The sequence below is a fragment of the Rhinoraja longicauda genome, chromosome 26 (genome assembly GCF_053455715.1).
Source record: "Rhinoraja longicauda isolate Sanriku21f chromosome 26, sRhiLon1.1, whole genome shotgun sequence".
NCBI lineage: Eukaryota > Metazoa > Chordata > Chondrichthyes > Rajiformes > Arhynchobatidae > Rhinoraja > Rhinoraja longicauda.
In genome coordinates this window covers 27,911,833-27,936,257 of record NC_135978.1, presented here as the reverse complement: position 1 = coordinate 27,936,257, position 24,425 = coordinate 27,911,833, and the positions used below count along the sequence as shown (strand labels likewise).

General features: G+C 41.1%; 1 protein-coding gene across 2 annotated transcripts; it reads right to left on the bottom strand.

Moving 5' to 3' along the window:
- Positions 1–23,580, bottom strand: wsb1 (WD repeat and SOCS box containing 1). 2 transcript variants are annotated; one of them, XM_078422534.1, is made up of 9 exons: positions 23,209–23,580; positions 16,864–17,029; positions 14,042–14,301; positions 12,512–12,643; positions 11,858–11,958; positions 4,043–4,215; positions 2,488–2,601; positions 1,435–1,542; positions 1–606 (listed from the first exon to the last, which is right to left on the bottom strand). In XM_078422534.1, the coding sequence occupies exons 1-9, from the start codon at positions 23,246–23,248 to the stop codon at positions 438–440; spliced, it is 1,263 nt and encodes a 420-aa protein (XP_078278660.1). In that variant the 5' UTR covers positions 23,249–23,580; the 3' UTR covers positions 1–437. The 2 variants fall into 2 exon arrangements, with proteins under 2 accessions (XP_078278660.1, XP_078278661.1); XM_078422535.1 differs by lacking the exon at positions 23,209–23,580 and adding an exon at positions 21,902–21,935.
- Between the last annotated feature and the right edge of the window lie 845 nt (positions 23,581–24,425).

Genomic DNA, 24,425 nt, shown 5'->3' with positions numbered 1-24,425 from the left:
ACAGATAAAACATTACTTTTTAATACTTAAAAATGGAACAAAAATAAATTCACATTTCAAGTACAGTAATGCTTGCATTTGCAGAGTTCAAATCTTTGGCAGTTGACAGTTTTTCCCTCTGTTGCAGACTGGAGCAAAAGATCAAACAAAATTTCACACCCACCTCCCTGTTGCCACTTTATTAAAATGACGTGAAAACGGAAAGATTGGACCATCAACGGCAAGAGAACAGAAAATAACCATTGTACAAGACTGATATATATAAAAATGGTACAAGTTTGCAGAATATGTACAGTTTAAGAGAAATTATGTCTGTTGAAGTCTCCATGCTGTAAAGAGTTACAATTTCTTGGTTTACAAGGCATCAAAAAAAGAACCTGCTCTAATACATTTGTATCACAAAAGCAATTTGCTCTTAAGCCTTCACATTAAGCAGTTCACTGGACAGATGTCCGATATGTCAGGTAGTGAACTAACTGGGACGGGATGGCCAGTTTCTCAACAGAACTTGTGGCCATCACTCTTCGTAGGGCCATGCGACAGAGATGCTGTAGACTGGAGACTTGCTTGGGGGAAGCCCAGAAGTGAACACTTCCATCTCGTGACCTTCGAAAAATGAGAAAGCCATGAGTTTATTTGATCAAAGGTCATCAACGACAAGGATTCAAAGCAATAACCAAATCGAATCTATATAACATGAACTACAATAGGGACGGCATTAGTGTTGCAGCTGGTAGAGCCGCCGTCTCACAGCGTCTGAGACTCGGATTGGATCCTGACCTCGGGTACGGTCAAGGTGGAGCTTGCACGTTCTGCTTGTGACTGCACGAGTTTCCTCCAAGTGCACTGCTTCCACACCCCACAAGTGTGCATGTTTGTAGGATAATTGGTCTCTGTAAATTGCCCTGCGTGTAATGTCGGGAGTGGATGAGAAAGTGGGATAACACAGAACTAGTGTGAATGGGTGATCCATGGTGAGCACAGACTCTGAGGTCTAAAGAAACTGTTTCCAAGCTGTTTCTTGAAACTAAACAGGAATATTGAGTTTAGGCTTAAAATAGAAGAAATAGTTTAGGCTTAATAAAATTGTGTGGTCCACCAAAGCTCACCAATATTTTACAATGCTGCCAGATAAAATTCAAAAACACATTTATTCTCTCAAAGATGCACATTGACATGCACTTAAGATGCAAATAAAATGCTTGGTGGTTGGTGTGATGGAGGGAACATCAGCATCCACTCAAAAGCCCATCAGCAACAATATTCCAACGTGGCTGACAGAACCACATGGTTTGCCGAAATGCAAAACAAAACCAGATCTGCAGGTAGCTCAATACTGCTGGATAGCACATCAAAAATAATGAGCTGATTTGTTACAGCTTCAATTTTTTTTTTAAATGTCTCACTGGATTAAAGGAGTGTTAAGACACTTACCCTGTAGCAAGGACATGACCATCTGGAGAAAAGCCACAAGATATTCCATTATATAATGGTGCAACCTCCACTGGACAGTCTGCATCAATGTTCCAGAACCGTAATAATCTGAAAAGGCAAAACCAACGTTACTGGTATTTAAATAAATATTGTCCGTCTACTCAAAAGAGCCTTGATAATTATGCCACCACATTAAAACAGTGTTGGCTTTGGCTAATAGAGAATCTGACAACATTTGAACATATGGATTTTAAGTTTTAAAAATAAAGGAAATCATGCAACGTACAATGCCCCTGATCCTGCCTCTTAGCCTGTCCTTCCCACCTGTAGGGGAAATTCCTTCTACATTCACTGGAGCCCCAACACTGCTGACTCCTATGCATTCTTGAAAGTGTTGCATGTGCACCAGGGACCAACTTCAGTCAAACCTGGTCAATCTGAATGGTTGGAGCAACTTAATTATTTCACCATTTTTTTTTAAACTGCAGCCTGCAGCACAGAAGCAACAAAATCACCATATACTATCTATTCCACCTGAAATACAGGTAGTGTCCCACTTTTCCAATTCTTGGTTTATACCCTGATGATACATGATATACCAAGTGCTCATCCACGCAGTTATGTGTCCCCCTCCACATGGAGGGAGTTCACAGATCATCTTTGGCCATTGTGAAAGGTTTTCCTCTAATCCTGGTCACGTTAAACACGGGTAGCAATAAAAACAAGTTGTCAAAGGCTTCTCAACCATGGTGGGCGGCACCTCGGCGCAGCGGTAGAGTTGCTGCCTTACAGCACCAGATACCAGGTTCGATCCTGACCATGGATTCTGTACGGAGTTTGTACGTTCTAATGTGTAGGATAGCATTAGTGTGGGGTTCAGTGGTCGGCTTGCTGGGCCGAAGGGCCTGTTTCCGCACTATCTCTAAACTAAACATCTACTTAAATAAATGATCAACTTGAGGAATTCTGCAAGTCACCACATTTGTTCCCCACTCATCACCCCAAAGCATTTGCAGCCATTGCAATAATTAATCGGTTGTCAGAGTGACTTACTTGTCATCAGCAATGCTGGCAATGTGCATGCCATCGTGGCAAAAGGCAACAGAATTCACCCAATGATCATTTGCTCCACCAGCAAATATTGGAGTAGGAGATGGAAACAAATGCCTATTAAATAGCAAAATAAAAAACAATCAACAAAGCATCTCAACTTTCCATTTACATACAAGATACAACTTACAATGAAAGGCAAACTTCAGAGTGTGAAAGTACAAAAACCTGACCTACAAGTTCATTAATTGGGCTTCTCTACTGAAGTGTGCTAAAGACTTGTGGCATGAACCTTTACTTTAAAAAACATGAATAGGTTGTGTCCAACAGGTTGGTTCCTTCTTCCCTTGGATAGACATGTTCAATGACAAATCTTACAGTAGCAAGTACAATGGCAAGATACAACAACATGCACCCTAGTCTTTGCATATATAAAAATGCAGTTAAAAAGTTGTCCAGTCTATAGAATGAAAAAGATAATTCTCACATTTCTTAAAATATTCAATTTACACTACATAAAAACCCACTGAACTACATGTGCAGGAATGATAAAGGATGGAGATGACAATTGTTGGAAAACAATTGTCAAACGAATTTTAAGTTAGCTTGGATTACATTTACAAACCTTTCTTCAGAAGTTCCTTGCAAATACATTACAAAATGCCATGCATATTATTTCCATATGTACACAAGCACCAAAGCTCTGCGATGAAAAGGATAAACATAAGTCGCTGTGATTCACCTTGGTGATTCAAGTATTGATGCTCAAATATCACAAGGTATTAGCTACCTCCACTTCTGCAACAAGCCATGCTAGATTTCAACCACTCAGGGTGGAAAAAATACCCTCATTCTCTCCAAACCCATGCCTTCTTGTTGTAGGCATCCCCACCATAGAAAAGAATTTTCACTACGTACCCTCATAAATTTCACATAGCTCTCTCAGATCACCTCCTCAGCCTCTCCTACACCAGAAAAAACAACCCGAGCCGATAAAGTTTCTCCATGTGTGAAGTGCGAATCCAAAAGAAACACATGGATAGGATAGGTTTAGAGGGGTAATGCCCAAACATAGGCAAGGGGGACTAGTTGGTCAGTATGGGCAGGTTCATAAGTTCTAGGTACAGAATTGGACCATCAAGTCTACTCCACTATTCAATCATGGTTGATCTAACTTTCCCTCTCAACTGCATTCTCATGCCTTCTCCCCATAACTCCTGACTAATCAAGAGTCTGTCAATCTCTGTGTAAAAATATCCATTGACTCGGCCTCCACAGCCTTCTGTGGCAATGAATTCCACAGATTCGCCACCCTATGACTAAACAAATTCTTATCTCCTTTCTAAAGGTGTATTCTTTTATTCTGAGGCTATGACCTCAGGTCGTAGGCTCTCCCACTAGTGGAAACATCCTGTCCACAACCACTCTGGGTGTGTTTTCATGCTGTATGACTGGCCAAACCAAAAAACAGATGAGGAAAGAAACTCAAACGTCTTATTGTGTTAAGTTATGAAATACTGCTGATTCACACCGAACAAAAACAAAACTGATTACGCACCCTAGATCCAATAAAATACTGCCTATGTGTGGATCCCAAACAATAACTCTTGTGTCATGGGAGGCTGTTGCCAATAGTGCTCCATCAGGAGAGAATTCACATGATACGACATCATTCAGGTGACCTTCCAGTTTACGGATCATTGTGTATTTATCCATGCTCCACAGAAAAACCTGCAATGAGAGAGTCACACTTTACAGTCCTAGTTTGTGGTATTTTTCCCCCCGAAACAATAGTCTATTATTTTATAACATAAGGCAGGATTAACAAATTCTGATAAAACTGTTGAATTATACTTAATTTTTCAGTTTAAACTACAACTAAAATAAATTTAAAATGCAATTTGTAAACATGCTAGCTATAATTAACAATTTTAATTAATGCATCCAATATTTAATTTCTAAACATCCTCAGAGGACGCCAATAGTTTAAACTTTACAACTTTAAACGTTTTAATTACATCTCCCAGATGCGACATTAAATATATATATGTAGAAAAATACTGTACAGGTAACTTAAGCATAACATTTTGTTACTCCAACGGAACCTCCAGAGTTAAAGTTCACGTGTGTTTACAAAACGTTTTCGACAGGAGCGAGAGCCTATGAAACAGCAGATACTGCAAGAGAAAAGAACATTTTTGACGACCTAAAGGAACAATCCTTCGACAAACAGCACAAAACGGAGGCAACAACTTTACATTTAGGGCTACATTACTGTCATGAAGATATATTAACCAGATGATTCAATTTGAGACAAACTGAACACTAGAGATTACAATTTGTTACAATATGCTGAATGACCTATTGTATGTTATTCGGAGGGCATAAATTTCATTTAAATTTGTTCTTCCCTCCTTTGGAGTTAAATAAACCATGCAACTCTCCAGTAGGTAACTAGGACAGGTGACCTGCTCCCAGGCCTCTCCCTATTCCACTCAAGTGGTCCAAAATCAACTTGGATTCCACTTGTCCTTCAGCATGGAGCCATTTGGACTATGACCATGCACTTCCACAGCCAGATAGAAGTCACTGCCTTAGAAGCACTAAAGCAGTGCCCTCATCTGAAGAATATGGTAGCACAGTTACAGCAATGTTATACAGCCTAGATAGTCTTCAGAACAGGTTGGATACAACAATTCTCAGCTATCAGTGTTAATTAACTTACAAATAGGATACAAGCAAGGTACATGTGGCTTCAGTGGAAAAGCTTACAAATTTAAATAAATTCAAGTGAATGACATGGCAAATTTAGAAAGCTAAATTTTTGATCTTTTCAACTGTAAAAATTAAATCAGCTCAATGGTCTTAAATTTAAATCTCAAAGAAGTGTATGAAGTTATGTGACATTGTTACTATCAATTATTACTCCGTTTTAATTTTAAAATTACTTGCATTTATTCAGCAAAGTTTACAGATTTAAAATAATAAACTGATGAGTCCAGAAATTACAAAATATTGTTTATTCTTTCCTGAAAACTGAACTTCCTGAGCTAGGAAGCATCGGCCACCTCGGGCTATCAAAAGCAACCACGACTCATACTTTAAATTTCCCCATGGCAGACAAAGCCATGGTTTATTACCCAACTTTGATGCTAACCCAAATAGCAGTCGTCAAGCGGGAGGGGATGCAGGGGAAAAAAATCTTAGAAAAATAGTTAAGGTTCAGCTCAATTCCATGCACTTGCCCTCAATATATGGGTCATGATCAGAAATAAATCCCTGCCACCACTAAAGGGAAGCTGGAGATAAGGAGCATGGACAAAAATATGGAGCGAAAGGCAAAATCCACAGAGCATGAACTACATCCCAAAAAGTATTTTTACTTTAAATGGCAGCTACGGGGTAGCAGTTGTTGAAATGCCACATATTGGAAGGTAGCAAAATGTACCCACGCCATTTAAAAAATAGAGGGGGGGGAAAAAAAACAGGGATTTGACAGTTATCCCAACATTAAAAATGGTACAACAATGTTGTGAAAAGAGCACCAACAGGACTGGGAAGAATCAATGATTTATTATGGGAGGGGAAAGAAAAATAAAATCAAGCTTGACTAATTTGGGTTTGGGGTTACAGCCCGTAGGATAAGATAGAGGCGGGTGAACCTGTGATATATTGGACATTCAGAAGGTCTTTGATAAGTTACCAAACTAGAGATTCTTAAGAAAATTTCAAACAGAATAGCAGCTGTATATTCATGTGGATGAAGGCATGGTTAACACTGCCAGAAATAGATAGGGTAGGCAGTCAGAACATTTTCCCAGGGTGGAATGTCAGAGATGAGAGGGCATACTTAGAGACAGGGATCAAGTTTAATGGAGATGTGCAGGGCAAGTTTTTATTTTAAAACAGAAGGTGGTGGGTGCCTGAAAACACAGCCAAGGGTGGTAGTGGAGGCAGATATCAGTGGCATTTGTCTTTTAAATAGGCCCATGCATATAAAGGGAATGGAGGGATGTAGATCATGTGTAGGGAGATGGCATTAGTGTATCTTGGCATTATGTGTAGCACAGCTATTGTGGGCTGACGGGGTTGTTCCAGTACTGTACTATTCTTTGTTGTATGTTAAACCAGTAGGAATAGAACAGATAATTATCAGGTTGTTAGTAGATGGGTGCCACAGGGATCAATGCCAGGGCTCCAGATGCTTGAAATCTATGTAAGGGTTTTGGGTGAGGCAATCAATTAGTCTATTTATTGAGTATAAGAAAATAACTGCAGATGCTGGTACAAATCGATTTATTCACAAAATGCTGGAGTAACTCAGCAGGTCAGGCAGCATCTCGGGAGAGAAGGAATGGGTGACGTTTCGGGTCGAGACCCTGCTTCAGAATTTATTGAATTTGCAAAACTCAGTGAGAGCCAGAAGGGGCAATGGGGTTTCAAGGTGGTATGGAGAATATCAGCAAAAGGGAGAATTCATGGCCGAAGAAATAATGTAGAAAAATGCAAGGTCATTCATATGCAAATCACTCAGTAAACAAGCAGATGCAGCAAGCAATTAGGAAAACTGACACAGGACATAGGTCTTCATTGCAGGAGTATTATGATTGCAAGATTTAAAGATTTTTACTGAAAACTGTACTGGAATCTGTTGAGGCTGTATCAAATAGTACATATTTTGATGCAGCAAAGGCTCACCAGATTGGTGATGACATTTTGTTGGGGAAGCTTTATGTGAAGATATTAAGCAGACAGTATCTGCTGTCTCTGAAGGGTTGGTAAGATTGATATAACCGAAATATACAAATTCTTTTGGGGCTCGACATGGTAGATGCAGAATGCTGTTTCCCAATGGTTAACTGTCCACACAAGGGCCAATCTCAATGTATAGGATCTGCCATTTAGGATTGGAGACAAAACTATTTTTGCCCCCACCAGAATGCAGTGATCCACTGAAATTCTCTACCCAAATGTGCCCACTCAGGACACTGATTATATATCAGGATGAAGGAGACGGATAACTTAAGGGGTTAGCACAATAAGGTGACACAAGGGTCATAAACAGCTCTGATCTTAATGAATAACATTAAAGCTGGTGGACCACTTTACTTCAATATCTTGTGCTTCAATAGACAACCAACCACACACTTCAGGGATTGGACCCTTGTGGCATCTGGTTCAGCTAATCTTTGGTGAAATTTACAAAAGCTCTTAGATTTCCCAAGAGAACGTGCCGTGACTACTCAAACTGGCTCGTGGTTGTTATTACTGAATTCCCAAATGCAGTACAAAGACGGTCACTTTACAACATTGTCCATTTCTCTCATTCTTTGAAAATACAAGTAAAGATATAAAAGAGTCTACCAGACTGCCCAACATGGTATTGATAGAAGGCAGCTCAGTGGTGCAGCATGTTGGCGCTCCATTGAGTTTACAACATATAGGTTCACGCTTGGGCTCCTCCATGCAGCTTTCCAGATCTTACACCAGGTTGTCTGGGGAGGGACCAAGCTGAAGCCAATTACTTCCCATTGAGGAAGAGGGAGAGAAAATGCCAATAAGTAAGTGATCCTGGGCTGCTCACACACACCTTCTGGTAACATTGTCAGAGGCCAGGGAGCAGGTCGCCTGCCCACCCTCTGCCAGGAATGGTACATGCTGTGGGAGATCTAAAGGGGAAAAAAATACTTGGTAAAATGGAGGGAAACGGTTAAATTTTAAAATCAACGTTCAGCAGCATGTTGCTATCCATAATTATCAAGACAAATTAAAACTGGGTAATTCACAGTTAAAAAAATACAATCCAAGACTCAATATTAAACATAACTGAAGTTCTACAAAATCTCTTCAGGTTCCGAAAATACAAGCTGGGGCTTGCTCATCATGTTTGCCAATATACAATTTTTAAAACTTCCAATTGGCAGAGAAACAATAGCTTTCAAGTGCAGAAGCCAAGTACTCCAGCCAAAAAGTTTTAAAATACTAGTCACGAAAAATCACAATCTGCCAAATAAAGGAGTCTCATCTTGAATAAATCTCATCTTGAATAAATGTTAAGCAGTTTAGCAAGCCTACCAACATGTAATGGTGCTGTGCCTAAAGAAACTAGAAATTAAGTGACTAAAGTATGGGACAGAGGAATGTCAATGGAAGTTACTTATATGGACTTGCAAACAAGTAATTGATAAATTCCCACAGTGGAATTTGAAACTCATGGAATTGAAGACAAAATTAATAAAACTATAAAAAATAGCTGAACAACACGAGACAAGATGGGGATTGCCAGGAGGTTCTCAAATTAACTTAACGTTTTCTAGTTACGACCTACAAGATTTTGTGTTGGGACTGCAACTATTAAACAAGTGGTTTAGAAGCTAGGATAAGACCAAGTGCACAGTTTTCTGTTGATGTGGAAAGAGCTGGCACTGTATGCAATGTAAACAAAAAAAGTCAAATGAATGACAAAGACAGGGCAAATAAGCAAAACTGCAGCAAATGGATTGCAATGCATGCAACTGTGGAGTCATCTATCTAAACTGCAAAGCCAAAAGCAACAGAGCACTGAAGAGGCATCATGGACAGATATAAAACAACATCAAGACCAAGTGTTGATCTTGGTATTTTGAGGACAGTAGATATGATAGAAGTTAGAGATCAGGTCACAACTGGAATATGGAGAAAGTGTTCTAAGCGTCATGCACTGGAAGAAGATTTGCCTCCCAGCAAAAGTTCACAGCTGGCGATACCTGGATTTTAATGTTGTTATTTTAAAAAGTACACAAACCAGAGTTTTATACCCTCAAGTTTAAGGTTTAATGGTCAATTTGATACTAATCAGAAGGAAGTTAGATTGTTTTTAAAAGTAGTAATAAATCATAGTTCTGCGCTATTATTTGTGACAAATTGTCATGTAAAAACACACAAAGGAGGCAACTCAGACTCATTAGAAGTCTGGGTTCTATTACTGGCAATGTTGTTATAATACAACAGCCCAAATTTAAAAATAAATAAATACCAACTCAAGGAAGGCATGGAAAGCAAATTCAGGACATCAAACCTTAAAGGTAGAAACTATTCAAATCTAAAACAGCAATTTACTTTAAGCCACGATTTTATGGGGCTACAGTCAAAATGCCACCTTACAAATTTAGTTACCCTCAAGTGTCTGTTATTCGCTATCTGGACATATCATTCCAGAAAGAGTTACATATTAAAAGTGTTTACCTTTAGTTAAGAAAATTGATTTAATAAAATGTCAACTCTGAAAAGTCTTTTGTTTTAAATAAATTGCCATGAAAGACTAATGTAATCCCAACTTAATTTATTTTGCCAGAATAACTTGATGCATTATGAAAACCAATGTGCAGTGTTGAATAATTCTGTTTCTTTAAAGGTCCTTATAAAAGATGCAGAAGCAGATATTTATGATTGAAACATTCAAATGGGCACCCAGGAAAAAAAAATCTAAAATGGCACTTGGAATCAAATGACTGGTAGCACTCGTTTGCATTGCACAGAATAAGTAGCTAATGAGGTATAATATACGTTCCTGTGCTCGGGTCAAGAGAGCAACAAAAGTGATTGCAGGTTTAATTTCATTTTAATTCATGTAATTTCAGCCCCCCCCCCCAACATAAATGTATTCATCCCGACCATTAAAAGTAGTTCTAAGACATCACGCCAGAAGGTGTTACGGCTCATGTTATGCAGAACTCAGTTTGCTGACTGAATTTTAGAATAGATATTTCAAACTTGTATTAGTCAAAGTGGAGCCAATCGCACAATTCGGAATGACAAGACTGAAGGAGAATGAAAAATAGAGTACAAATGAAAAAGACAAAAATATTGCAAATGCATTATTTAAAAATATAAATGTGACTGTGCAGTGATCACATGCTGCTTCGGTGAATATTGACAAAGAAATTTTAAAAATCAACTGAATGAAACGGCTAAAGTGGAATTTGAGCATGATTAAAAGAAAGGAAACAATAATGCATTCAAATTTTGAATGGCCTTTATCTGAGCCAATGTCAAGGATCAAGGCTTGAAACATACGAGAGCATCTGCACAACCAACTAGAAGTACATATCATCTGCTGGTTGCTCATTTTACAAATCAAACGAGAGGAAAAGATCAGACCTAATTTTTCTCTTGGGGAAAGACACAGTGGCACAGTTGGTAGAGCTGCTACCTCACAGCTCCAGTGACCTAGGTTTGTTCCTGATCTCGGATGATGTTTGTGGAGTTTACATGTTCTCTCTCCGTGACCGTGCGAGTTTCCTCCGGGTGCTCCGGTTCCCTCCCACCTCCAAATGATGCTCTGGTTTGTAGATTAATTGGCTGCTGCAAATTTCCCTGTGCGTGACGGGAGTGGATGAGAAAGTGGGATAACAAAACTAATGTGAACAGGTGATCGATGGTCAGCATAGACAGTGGATGGCCCTGTTTCCACATTGTATTTTTAAGCTAAACAAAGACTGAGGTGGTAATGTTTTAGTGATCTATGCAGACAGCCAGGTTACAGCAAACATCTTAGAAATATCAATTAAACCAACAATCAAATGCAGCATTTGATTCTAATCATGTCTGAAGTGTCCATTGAACCCCATCCATTTACTTACAGGGATGAGGCCACAGCAAATCCTCCAGATATAGTCTTGCACAAAAGTAACCATCCCTTTCCTCTACTCATTTTTGTAACTATGAAGCCTTGAAAGGTTGTGTCTGTTCCCCTAGTCAGAGGCGGATTAAAATAACAAAAAATAAACATTTAAGTTTTTTTGTTTGTTTTACACTAGGATGAGAGACATAGGAGCTAGGAAAGGACAGAGCCCAGTTTTCTTGAAGTTGGTTGAGAATTTAAATGGTAAATAATAAATGAAAACAAATTAACTTCCTTCTCTCCTTCCAGTTCCACAACAACAATCAGTGGTAAAGTAGTCAAGCTTAGTTATTGTATCAAAAAATTAGTAATTCTGGTAAGGATTAGTCCAAAGGATTTTTTAAAAAGACATAGTTAAATCACATCAAGTGTCAAACTTATTTTCCTGCACACATGCTCTGCAGTACGGTGCTGAAAACATACAAAAACATTTGAAAAGTCTTCAATTACAGATTTGTGTTGAAATAAAACAAACTGAGCTTTCAAAATGTGTGCAGCTTATTACTAAAGCTGAGCCTAAGGTTCTTATGAACATTTGCATGGCAATGCTGTTACATACACAATGTCTCTATCTTCATAGCATAAAACATTTCTGGCTCCAGTCACATTCATTCCAAAATGCTAAAATACCACAAAGCACAATTCATGCAAGTCATAATCATCAATTTACAAAACAATTTAAAGTGAGAAAGGAGGAACTTCTAGACATACCGCTTTCCCAGCTCCAACAGAGCAGAGAATGTTTGAATCTGGGGAGAAGGCACAGCAATACACCCAGTTGTTATGTCCCCTCAGTATGGTCACCATATTGCCTGTAAAGATTCAGAGATTGTTAAATCCAATTTAGGGCAATTCAGTCTTTTTTTAGTTCAGCACAAAAGCTCCCCATGTATGTTCAAATTTGAAGGAAGATGGACAAAATTACCCTTCCAGCATAGAGTGATACAGCACAGAAACATGCCTTCCTTTGGAAAGCAAGACAATTGGTGTACTGCTGGAATTGTCCCAAGATAGCCTTCATCAATACCCTGCTCTTCCTTTCAGATAGCACCAAGATGCCCCCAAGTTTAATTATGATACTGTTCTGTCTCTTGCCCGAGTTGTCCTTTTCATTTGGCATCTCAGAGTACATCAATGGTTTTAAACCAGTGCTGTCCATCAATATACTACTTTTTCATTGTACATGCCCATTCGGTTATTACAATTTATAATTTACAATACCAATACTTCTAAGTTGTGCCTCTGTTACTTAAATTGTTATGAATTAATCCATTATAGTTAAACAATTCTGATTAGACTTTCATTTCCATGCACTAAACGTCATGCAAAACTGATGTAGGTTTTTTCTCCCCAAAGCAGACATACCATCATCCTTAAGGTCCCAGACTCTCAGAGTCTTATCTCTTGATGCAGAAACAAGGATGAGGCTGCCATCAGGTGCAAAGGTCAAATCACGAACAACTTCAGTGTGGTCCATCAAATTAAGAAGGAATTTACCTGAAATGAAGATCAGAGTGATAGAAATATGCAATTACCAAACAAATGACACTCAGTTCAAGATCAAGCTACGATGGATTTTTAGATTAGAGAAAGTTTAAATATTTTGTTGCTCCTGCATAAAAATCTTTGTTCTCATGACAAAACAAGTTTAGGTTAATTAATTGTGCCTTTTGTGCCCAACAGGCTGTTGAAAAATGCTCTCCCACAGGCAGTATTATTTTATTTAACATTGAAATTATAATCTTGTATTCTCCAGAGATGCAAAGGTATTGCTCTACTTGGTAGGGTGGTTAGTTATAGATATGGAAGTAGAAAGGTTGACAGTTGTGAACAAACTAGGAGGGGGGTGGGGAGAGAAGAGGGGAAGAAATAAGGAAAAAAGCTACCCTGAACATTTCCCAATGTATTCCAATCTTGAGAATAGAGGTCAACTTTGGAGAGCTTAATTGAGCAAAAACACAACAATTATAGGAATTAAAGAGGGAAATAATAAACAAGAGAGTCAGGAGTGTTTTATTGTCATATGTCCCAGATAGAACAATGAACTTCTTACTTGCTGCAGCACAACAGAATGTAATATTCTGAACAATAATACATGTAACAGAAAAATAGTACACGTCCACAGATCCCCAAAGATACCATAACAAATAAGTTACAAAATGTGCATGAAGGCTAATACTCAATTGTCAAGGCATGAGTAAAACACATGTTAGAATTGTACATTGAAAGCAGTACACTAGAATGGCCATACTAATCTTTTACATGAGAAGAATTCAATAGCACCAGGGAATCAGTGGAAATGCTGCAAGCTGTTAGGAGGAAAGAAAGACGAGCAGTCAAGATTTTTTTGCATAAGAAGCCGCTTGTCGCAGCTCAAATAAGGATAACTCATTTTTTTGGGGGGGGGGGGAGGTGCAAAGATTTACAAAAACACGGGTGGGAGAAGGGCATGGGGAAATAAGAACTTCATCCAAAAGAGAATACTGGAATTTCCTTTCTGGAAAGGATAGTTGAGGCATTAAGCATTTATTATATTGAAGTACTTGAATGAATGTGCAATAACATTCAACGCGGGACACCAAGAGCCATGAAGCGAAAGAAGTCTTGGTAGCTTTCTTTTTATATGGATAGTCAAATGATTCAAATGTGTCTTTCTTCAATTCCACCATTCAACTAAAGGCAATTTGAGAGAACCAGGCCCCTATTTAACACATCTAAAACAATTACTTTTGTTCACAGAACATGGCAATGTGTGTCAAGAGGACTTGGGTGCTAGTCGAACAGATAGCCGCTCACTTTACAATGTAAAATGTTGCTGGTTGATCAGATTTGAAGGCCCATCTTGACAAAGTTGATGAAAAAAGCAGTGTAAATAAGTGTACAGATGTATAATACCTGTATACACATCCCAAATTTTGATGCGTCCATTGCTTAAGCCAGTTGCCAATAATAGCTGGTCTCGACCAAACTTGAATCGGTGCCATTCAATGTTCACACAGCGACTGCGTTTTCCAGGTACAGAGGAACCAAAAGCAAGGGACCACACAATATCTCCGCAGTCTATAATATGCTCTGCTACTGCATCCTTACGAGCATCAGAATTTTGCTTTTGAGGACTCTTATTGCCTGTATTATTGTATTCGTCAACACAGAACCTTTTAGGAAGAAATAAAATTAATGGTTAGCGATGAGAACCAGGCAATTCAAAATTAACTGGGTTTTAGTGTTAGAAAGTACAATCAGGCATCAGAACCACACATGTGCAGCGTGAAGGGTCTGAACCACTCAAGTATTTCCACAAAAGCAATAAGGGTGCAATATTATAAAAGCAGTCTGAAAATTAGAATCATTTTCTAATCTCAATTGGTTGCCCTCTACCACATGGTTTAAAAAGCTTTCCAATGACAGTTCTTTCGCCACTAATGATTTATTAAGCAAATATTTTTAGGTAAGCCACCTGCTCTACATTAAAAAAAAAGCTGACAGTCTGTGCACTTTGAACATACTGCTTGCTCTGCAATGTAAATATTAAACCCATTACACACATGATATAATATCACTAAGTCCAGCATTTATTACCCAAGCAAATTATCCATGAGATAATGATCTGGCTTCCGGCATTTCCACAGAACTACTCGTTAGTGTTTTGGGATTTTTTTAAACATACAGTAACATTGAAGTGTGGACACTGCATTTCCAAGTCTGGAGTTGGAGTGGTGTAAAATGTTTTTGCTCCTGACACTGGTAGACACTGCAAACAATGTGCTGCTGGAAGAGCGAGTTAAGAGGTACATGTCTAGCCTAGCACGTTGCTTTTCCTGACAGTCTTGCTTTGTTCTCCAATACTGGTGGACTGGCACTCATTCAATTAAGTGCAAAATATTTCATTATAGCATGTTGCAGCTTTACAAAACATTGGATAGGCCCCATTTGGAGTTGTGTGTGCATTTCTGATGAGCTAAATGCAGGAAGAATGTGGAGGCTTTGAAGGTGGTGCAGAATAGATTTAACAGAATGCAGTCTGGATTAGAGGGCATCAGCTGTAAGGAGATGCTGGACAAACTTGGATTGTTTTCTCCATAGTGTCAGAGGTTGAGAGGAGATTTGATAAGAGTTTATTTGATAAGGGGCATAGATGCAAGGGTCAAATACTAACAGGCATGGCCTTAAGGTCAGAGATGAAAAGTTTAAAGGAGATGTGCATTGGGTGTAAGAATTTTATTGGTACCTGCCTGAAACCCGTTTGGGGTGATGGAGGAAACAGATACGACAAAGCATTGAGGCTTTTAGATAAGCACTGAATATACAGGTAAAAGAGTTAAGTTTAATTTGGTGTCAGTTCAGCACAACGTGCTAAAGGGTCGGTTCCTGAGCTATACTGAGCTGATCCATTTCAGTGGCTGGTCCATTCAAGCCTCTCATCAATGGTGACCGAGACGCTGACGATCATGCATTTGACAATAGTAAATATCATCAAAATAGCTGGTGGATAAATCCTTACACCGAGTACAAGACATCAAACGTTACCTGCCCCACCAGCACAGCTGAATATTCCTCAGCTATTTCGGCACATTGACAAGTACTATACGGAATTTAAAGAATCACAATCTGAAGCAGACATTGCAATCATCAGAACCATCATTAACACAACTTGAGGACGTCAACATTATTAGTAACAGCAATTTCTGCTCCAAGAGGACATTCACCCAACGGAGATTCTTCCAAAGGAAGAATCCAGGCTGGAAAACCAATTCATCAGCTGAGGGTAGTATTCATACCCATATGAATCGTAAAAATACTTAACACCAAATGCCCCACACTGCCACAAAGGGGCAGACAGGAAAACAGTCAGATTCCCTCTCAAAATGGCTGCTAGCAAACATTTTTAAAAAACATCAATATTTCCATACTGACACACCAGCTATTTTGCACCAGATGCCTTCCTTATGTGCCATAATAATTCTGCAATTCACTACGACAGATATACTTTGGTAACATAATGACATAGGTGGGCAAGTACAAGCAAATCACCCACTCCTCTTCTCCCCCCCCCCAAAAAAGTCTACTTAGTGCTGGGCTGCCAAAATTCAGTAGCCATCTAGTTACGATTATGGACAAATTTGCAAAAGTAGTACAAACATACACTTAATAAAACCAATTGTCCTTTTATTTCTGTCCAGAATATATTTTGTCAAAAAGGTCTTTGATGCACCAAGGCTACTGTATTTGCAAGAGGTCCAAGATGATATACTATGAGCAGCAAACACAAGCAGTCTGAAATAAGATGCAATTTGTTACAATTATATAACCCCAAACCTCTGCACTATTCAGAGAAATACAAAGTTAACTTGTGCAATGCAGCAGCTGTCAATAAATAGCCATCCTCACACAAGCAAATGACACACGGTTCGAGGACACATTTATTCAGCCCAGTACTCAATTAATCACTGACCAATTGCTTCTAATTACACAGCAATTACAATCTAAAGTCGGACTGTCTTAGTCCACAACTCTCCAATTTCAAATCACAAAACAAAACCTGCCTCACGGAAATTGCCCAAAAATGCAGTGTTTTTTAACAATCCGTGCTAAGTAGCAGCACATTGCATGTTTAAATTCAAGCCCAACCTTGTGAAAGAGAGTGGCAGAGAGAATGAGAGTTCCTCCATTTGGATTAAATTACCACTCAAATAGCAATCTTCTGAAATAATACTCACTTATTTTGGCACTGAGACCCAGGAACTAACTTTACGACACGATGACCTTGAGACCAAGCAAAGTAGGAGCCATCAGGTGCAAAGGCAACAGCCCAAGTTTCACAGCCTGATTTCTGTTCAAATGGAGCACTGGGTGCCCAAAGATCAGCAATTAGCCGGGCTTGTGCTGCAGAAGAAAGAAAAATACAAAATATTAAGCCAAGGAAAATTCACACTTGACAGTAGAAATGTAACATGTTGCCAGTCATCAACAACAAAATGCCAAGATTATAAACTGATTTGCAACACTGGATAATTCAACAACAGGACAAAACTCACTCTGCCAGTCCTGCTTTCTGTCAAACTTCCGTATATCTTGACTCATTTCAAAAGTCAAGGGAAACTACTGAAAATATTATAGATGGATTACATTTTACAACAAGCTCATGAATTGAAATTTAAATAGAAGACCCCAAAGAACAGTTTTATTTTACAAGATGGGGAAAAATATTAGCGACTGACAAGAGACAGTGTTTGGAGGCAACACGTGTACAAAACAAAGCAATGTAAACATTATCACAGGGCACAAGCAGAGATCTAATTATTGTTAATCTGTTGTCATTCATTCTATTACTCACATCACCAAAACCTATTTAAAATACAAAAGAATACTGATGCTGGAAGTCCAAAATTTAAAAAATCATATCCTTTCCCTCAGTTGCCTAACAGAGTTCCAGACTAGACATTAATTTTCTTCCTCTTTCCATCGGATCTATTGTGCATTTCCAACATGTGTTTTTACACATGGTGAACATGGATAGATGTTTTATGGATACGAACCCACTGACTCGCACAACTATCTGGACCGGACATCTACTATAAACCCACTGACTCGCACAGCTATCTGGACTACACTTCTTCCCGCCCGGTCCCCTGCAAAAAGTCTATCCCCTACTCCCAATTCCTCCGTCTACGCCGCATCTGCGCCCGGGATGAGGTGTTTCACACTAGGGCTTCCGAGATGTCCTCGTTCTTCAGGAAACGGGGCTTCCCCTCCTCCATTATAGATGATGCTCTCACTAGGGTCTCTTCTACATCCCGCACCTCCGCTCTTGCTCCCCCTCCCCCCACTCGCAACAAGGACAGAATCCCCCTCGTTCTCACCTTCCACCCCACCAGCCAGCGGATCCAACATATCATCCACCAACATTTCCGTCACCTACAACGGGACCCCACCACTGGCCATATCTTCCCATCCCCTCCCCCTCTGCGTTCCGCAGAGACCGTTCCCTCCGTAACTCCCTGGTCCACTCGTCCCTTCCTACCCAAACCACCCCAACCCCGGGCACTTTCCCCTGCAACCGCACGAGATGCAACACCTGTCCCTTTACCTCCCCCCTCAACTCCATCCAAGGACCCAAACAGTCTTTCCAGGTGAGACAAAGGTTCACCTGCACCTCCTCCAACCTCATCTATTGCATCCGCTGCTCTAGATGTCAACTTATTTACATCGGCGAAACAAAGCGCAGGCTCGGCGATCGCTTCGCTGAACACCTGCGCTCGGTCCGCATTAACAAAACTGATCTCCCGGTGGCCGAGCACTTCAACTCCCCCTCCCATTCCCAGTCTGACCTTTCTGTCATGGGCCTCCTCCAGTGCCATAGTGAGGCTCACCGGAAGTTGGAGGAACAGCACCTCATATTTTGCCTGGGCAGTTTGCAGCCCAGTGGTATGAACGTCGACTTCTCCAACTTTAGATAGTTCCTCTGTCCCTCCCTCCCCTCAACCTTCCCAGATCTCCCTCTATCTTCCTGTCTCCACCTATATCCTTCCTTTGTCCCGCCCCCCTGACATCAGTCTGAAGAAGGGTCTCGACCCAAAACGTCACCCATTCCTTCTCTCCCGAGTGGCGGCACGGTAGCGCAGCGGTAGAGTTGCTGCTTTACAGCGAATGCAGCGCCGGAGACTCAGGTTCGATCCTGACTACGGGTGCTGCACTGTAAGGGGTTTGTACGTTCTCCCCGTGACCTGCGTGGGTTTTCTCCGAGATCTTCGGTTTCCTCCCACACTCCAAAGACGTACAGGTATGTAGGTTAATTGGCTGGGTAAATGTTTAAAAAAATTGTCCCTAGTGGGTGTAGGATAGTGTTAATGTACGGGGATCGCTGGGTGGCACGGACTTGGTGGGCCGAAAAGGCCCGTTTCCGGCTGTATATATATGATATGCTGCCTGACCCACTGAGTTACTCCAGCATTTTGTGAATAAATCGATTTGTACCAGCATCTGCAGTTATTTTCTTATACTGTTTTATGGATAGGATGTGTTTGAACCTGAAACCTCACCTATTTATGTTTCCAGAGATGCTACCTGACCTGCAGTTACTCGAGCATTGTGTCCCATTTTTCTAAACCAGCATCTACAGCTCATCGTTTTTATACAATGTATAGAATTTAAAAAAGCAGTAACATTTGACCAGTTGCCAACAGATGCAAGGTCAAAATTACACCGAGAAACAGGAGGCTCAGCCTGCAGGTTTTCAGATTTCAGTATCATTATGGAATTTAAGTTTTCCCCCAGCTCCCACCTCCCCATAGCACTCAAAAAGCATTAGTCAACCATTTCAAACCGTTAGTAAAAAAAACTTGGTGATGACCACAACAAGCCTGAATAATATTAGCACCACACAATGAAACTGCACAAACTGCAAGTTCAATGCTTATTTTTAGGTATAATGAGCATTTAAGAGATCTAGTGGTTACATTATGTATTCTGCTATAGAAAATAGACAATATAGAGATTTTAAATGGTTCAAACAGTGCGGTTATTAAAAACTCAACTGTGGTCCATTTAATTAAATTTGAACTGCAATCATGTCATGCCCCCCTTGGTCTCTTAAGACGTTACATCAAAATCACATGCAAGCACATTATTTGCACTTTGATAGAAAAATGAAACCCACTGAACAAACATGCCAGTGAGAAAATTCAAATAAACAAAACTGACCAAAGCATTCCAACTAAAGACCGAATGATAAAATTACAAAATATCATAAATCCCACAGGCTTGCAATTGTGAGATTGCCCAATACAATTTTCTAAAAAAGTTATTATTTCACCAACATTCAAAGGCATCATTAACTGGCAAATAAAATGTTAATTGGCATGCACATTAAAGTGTTATTCTTTCCCTGTTTACATTACAAACCATCATAATGTCACCCAACCTTTTTAACCATTATAACCCAACTTTAATAGAATTGCAGATTTGCAGTTAATTTTAAACAAAAACCCTTACCCAAGATACATCTGCAAGGGATTTGTTACGAAAAGATTAAGAACCATAATTCTAGCTGCTAAGTACATGAATGATTCTAAGGTGTTAATATTATCAAATGTCATAATTTGCCCACTCCAGAAAGACAGGCAAAGTTCACAATAACAGCAAAAGTAGCAGCAGTAACTATGTTCATGTTAGGGATATAATACATGAAAATCATTACATATAAAACTTTAACAAGTCAAGGTCCATTCATATCCTTGTCATTAACTGTTCAAGACAGTATTCAAGGCAAGCTCAAACAAATCATAACATTGTTGATTTACCCAATGTCCTTTCAAGGCCACTTTTTTTTTTGTTGCACAGTTCTTGCACATTCATGGATTACTTATTTCTACTCTGAAATTACTCAAATTCCAAGAATAGTCAAAGCAACCAATCATAAAGAGAAAGGACACAAGCAGCAAGACTATCACACACAACAATGCTGATGCAGCAGTGAGAGAAGATGCTGATTTTGTTTTCTATCCCAAAGACATTGTAAGGCACAAACATTGGTTTACTCTTCCTCCACTATTCTCATGGGATAATCCTTGCTCATCTGAAGCAACATAACTTTCAGACATCAAAGCCCGCTAATAGTTCAACAATTGGCATTATCTTTATTTCAATCAAGCTACAGCTTGCATACAAGGAGGACTGCTCCTGAACTGTATGCCTGAAAGTTTAAACATATTCATCACTGACTCAGAATAATCAGCCAAATCAGACAAGGGCATCCAGTAGCTTAAACCTTGCCTTGCAAGAGCAAAGATCATCAAAAAGCATATAGCTCACACCAAGATTTGACCTGTATGAAATACAGCCATCAAATGCTGTCCAAACAATTCTGATGAACTCATGTGGGGGGAAATCACAACTTCATTGTTATACAAAATTTTACACAAATATAAAATGCCCCTAATTACAATCTTTTAAAGTGAAGTTGATTTTATTCAGTGGGAAGAAGGGCCCGATCTGAGGCATCACCTATTCATGTCCTCCTGATATTCTGCCTGACTTGCCGAGTTACTCCAGCTGTCTTTTTTTTGTAACCCAACATTTGTATTTCATTGTAGACACAAAAAGCTGGAGTAACAGGTCAGGCAGCATCTCTGGAGAAAAGGAATGGGTGACGTTTCAGGTCGAGACCGTCTTCCTTCGGTTAAAACCAGCATCTGTAGTTCCTTTCTACACATTTCTATTTCATTATTTCTCAATAGCAAAGAAGTAAGCAGAGCAAAGACAACTTTTGTTTCAGAAATTCACAAAATACTGTGATGCAAATCCAATGCAACTCTAAACTTTGAAAAATGGTTCACAATTTCAAAAAAGTGACATTGGCGATGCACGCTTACAAAGCATATAACCCAACTACACACAGGCTGATGTAAAACAGACACACCCAAAAAATCACTTGAGGCAATGTTGAAATTGAAATACTCAAATTCAAAACAAATCCTTCTCAATTTATAAGAAAATAACTGCAGATGCTGGTACAAATCGATTTATTCACAAAATGCTGGAGTAACTCAGCAGGTCAGGCAGCATCTCGGGAGAGAAGGAATGGGTGACGTTTCGGGTCGAGACCCTTCTTCAGTCTGAAGAAGGGTCTCGACCGGAAACGTCACCCATTCCTTCTCTCCCGAGATGCTGCCTGACCATCTCAATGTATGTTGAGATGCAATGTCAATCTGAAAATATATTTGAGCCCCGTGTTTAAAATGTCAAACAGAAACTCACATTTAAAATATTTTGGCATACAGCAAATGCAATGAGTTTTGTTAAAATATACTTGTCCTGAAACCTATTTAAAATAATTCAGAAGCTCCATTCAGCCATTATCCAACCATGCAAAGTTCAAGACAAATATGAAAAACTGGTAACAAAAAGCTGGTGAAAAGGATGGCAAACTGCAAACCAAGCTTTCCAAAGAGAATTCCTTTCCCCAAAAAATATTATGCAGAGAGAAAAAACTGCAGTAACGTGGCTGTAGCCCCTGCAAGAGACACTGAGCCAACCCGATCTGCACAGCCCAGCCGTCCCTCCAGCCTCCCCATTCCCCTAAACGCAGCCCATCCCTAGTCACCATCAAACACACACACACTCGCTCCCATACCTATGACCGTTCACAAGCCCACCCCTCACCTACCCTACCTCGCCAGAACCCCACCGCTCACCAACGTTCCTCATAAGCCTTTTCCTTCCCTTTCTACTAACCCACTCACCTATTCTCACCCCCTTTCATGTCTACCCCTTACTTATTCTCCCTCTCCCCTCTTCGCAACTACACCTCTTATTCGCACTCCTTTCCCTTCTCCACAGGACGCCTCTACCTACTATCCCTTCCTCGCCACAAGCCCCCCCCCACTCCCCTCATCACAAGCCCATCCATCACCGACTCTCTCACCTCAAATTTCCCCCCACCTACTCACTCCCTCCCTCTCCCCAAAAGCCCCTCACCTACATGCACTCCCTCCCTCCAAGCCCTCCCACCTATTTACACTCCCTACATCTCCCCAAGACCCCCTCACCCTGCCACCCATTACGCCTCCTCCACCTACTCTCACAAACCACCTTCACCTACTCATTCTCTCACAAGCCTCTTCACCTACTCACACCCTTCCCCCAGCCCACACCCTCCCCTCATCACAACCCATTTACCTCCCCTTCCAAACCCTCTCCCCCCAGCCCACAACCTCTCTTCCCCTACACCCTCATCTCCTCACCCTTCTTCCCTCTACACCCACACCCCACCCTCCCAAACCCTCTTCCCCTTCCCTTACACCCAAATTCTCCTCCCCTCTCTCACCCTTCCTTCCTCCCGTCCCACACACACACACACACCTCTCTCCCTCCCCTATGTAATTCTCGTTGTCAGGTCCCACACTCTCCACACGCCTGCCCTCCCTCACCTATTTCATTTCGGTTGAGATCCCAAGTTGAGCCTCCCTCCCTCTCTCTCTCTTCCCTCCCCCTCACATAATTTATTACCTTTGAGAGTTCCCACCGCACCCCCCCCCCCCCTCCCCCCTCCTCCCCTCCCCTACCTATTTCATTCTCGTTGATAAATCCCGGGATGCTGGCCATCTAAGGAGGCGCGATGCGAGCTCCGGGTAGACGTTCGGAGGGGGGAACAAGGAGCGAACAAGGCAAGGGGTCGGCGCCACCACCACCACCACCACCAGCCAGGCCCGGGGCTTCTTAGTTCCGCGACCGCGGCGTCTCTCTTCCTCTCTCCGTGTGCCTCGCCCTCCGGCAAACACCACCTCGCAGCGTACTCAATCGACCACCGCGGGCGCCCGCACAGCACAGCACCACGATGTTTATAATTCTCGGGTGTGGGGCGAGGGAGCAAATGACCTGGCGGCGACTAGAGAGGAAAGCGAGTGGACGACCAGTGAGCACTGACGTGGAGACGACGCTCGCCCCCCTTTTATAGTGACAGCCCTCAAAATGGCCGCCGGGAAGGGCGCGGCCCGCGGGGGGATGGGCGGGGCCCGCGGGGGGATGGGCGGGGCCCGCGGGGGGATGGGAGGGGCTTCTCCACCCAGCTCGCCCTCACGCGTCCGCCTTGGCAGGTGCGGACGTGCACGTACCAACCCCAGTCCTCTGTCCCTGGGACGCCATCCCTCCTTCTCTGCCTGCCCTTCAAGCGCTCTGTTTATTTAACCCCAGTGGACCGCACGAGAAGCAAAGGTGCTTTGTTTAAAGACAATGAACAGCGGAAGTGGGATAACTTACAAAAGGACACGGTGTGCACTTCCACACTCAAACTCTTCAGCAGTCCCGACCCAAAATGATCCCATCCATGGATGGTCTGAAGAAGGGTCTCGACCCGAAACATCACCCATTCCTTCTCTCCAGAGATGCTGCCTGACCCGCTGAGTTACTCCAGCATTTTGTGTCCACCATCCATGTAACTCATCCCTTCCCACCCAAACCACACATTTCCCAGGTACCTTCCCCTGCAATTGCAGGAGATGCAACACCTGTCCCTTTGCGTCCTCCCTTGACTGTCCTTTCAGGTTAGGCAGAGGTTCACTTGCACCTCCTCCAACCTCATCTACTGCACATCGAGTATGTGTATGTGACAAATAAATTTGACTTGACTTGACTTGACTTGTATCGGTTGTTCAAGATGTGGACTCTTATACATCGGCGAGACCAAACGTAGACTGATTCCCACAATGATCTTTCTGTCCCAAGCCTCCTACATTGTCAGAGTGAGGCTAATCGCAAACTGGAGGAACAGCATATCATATTT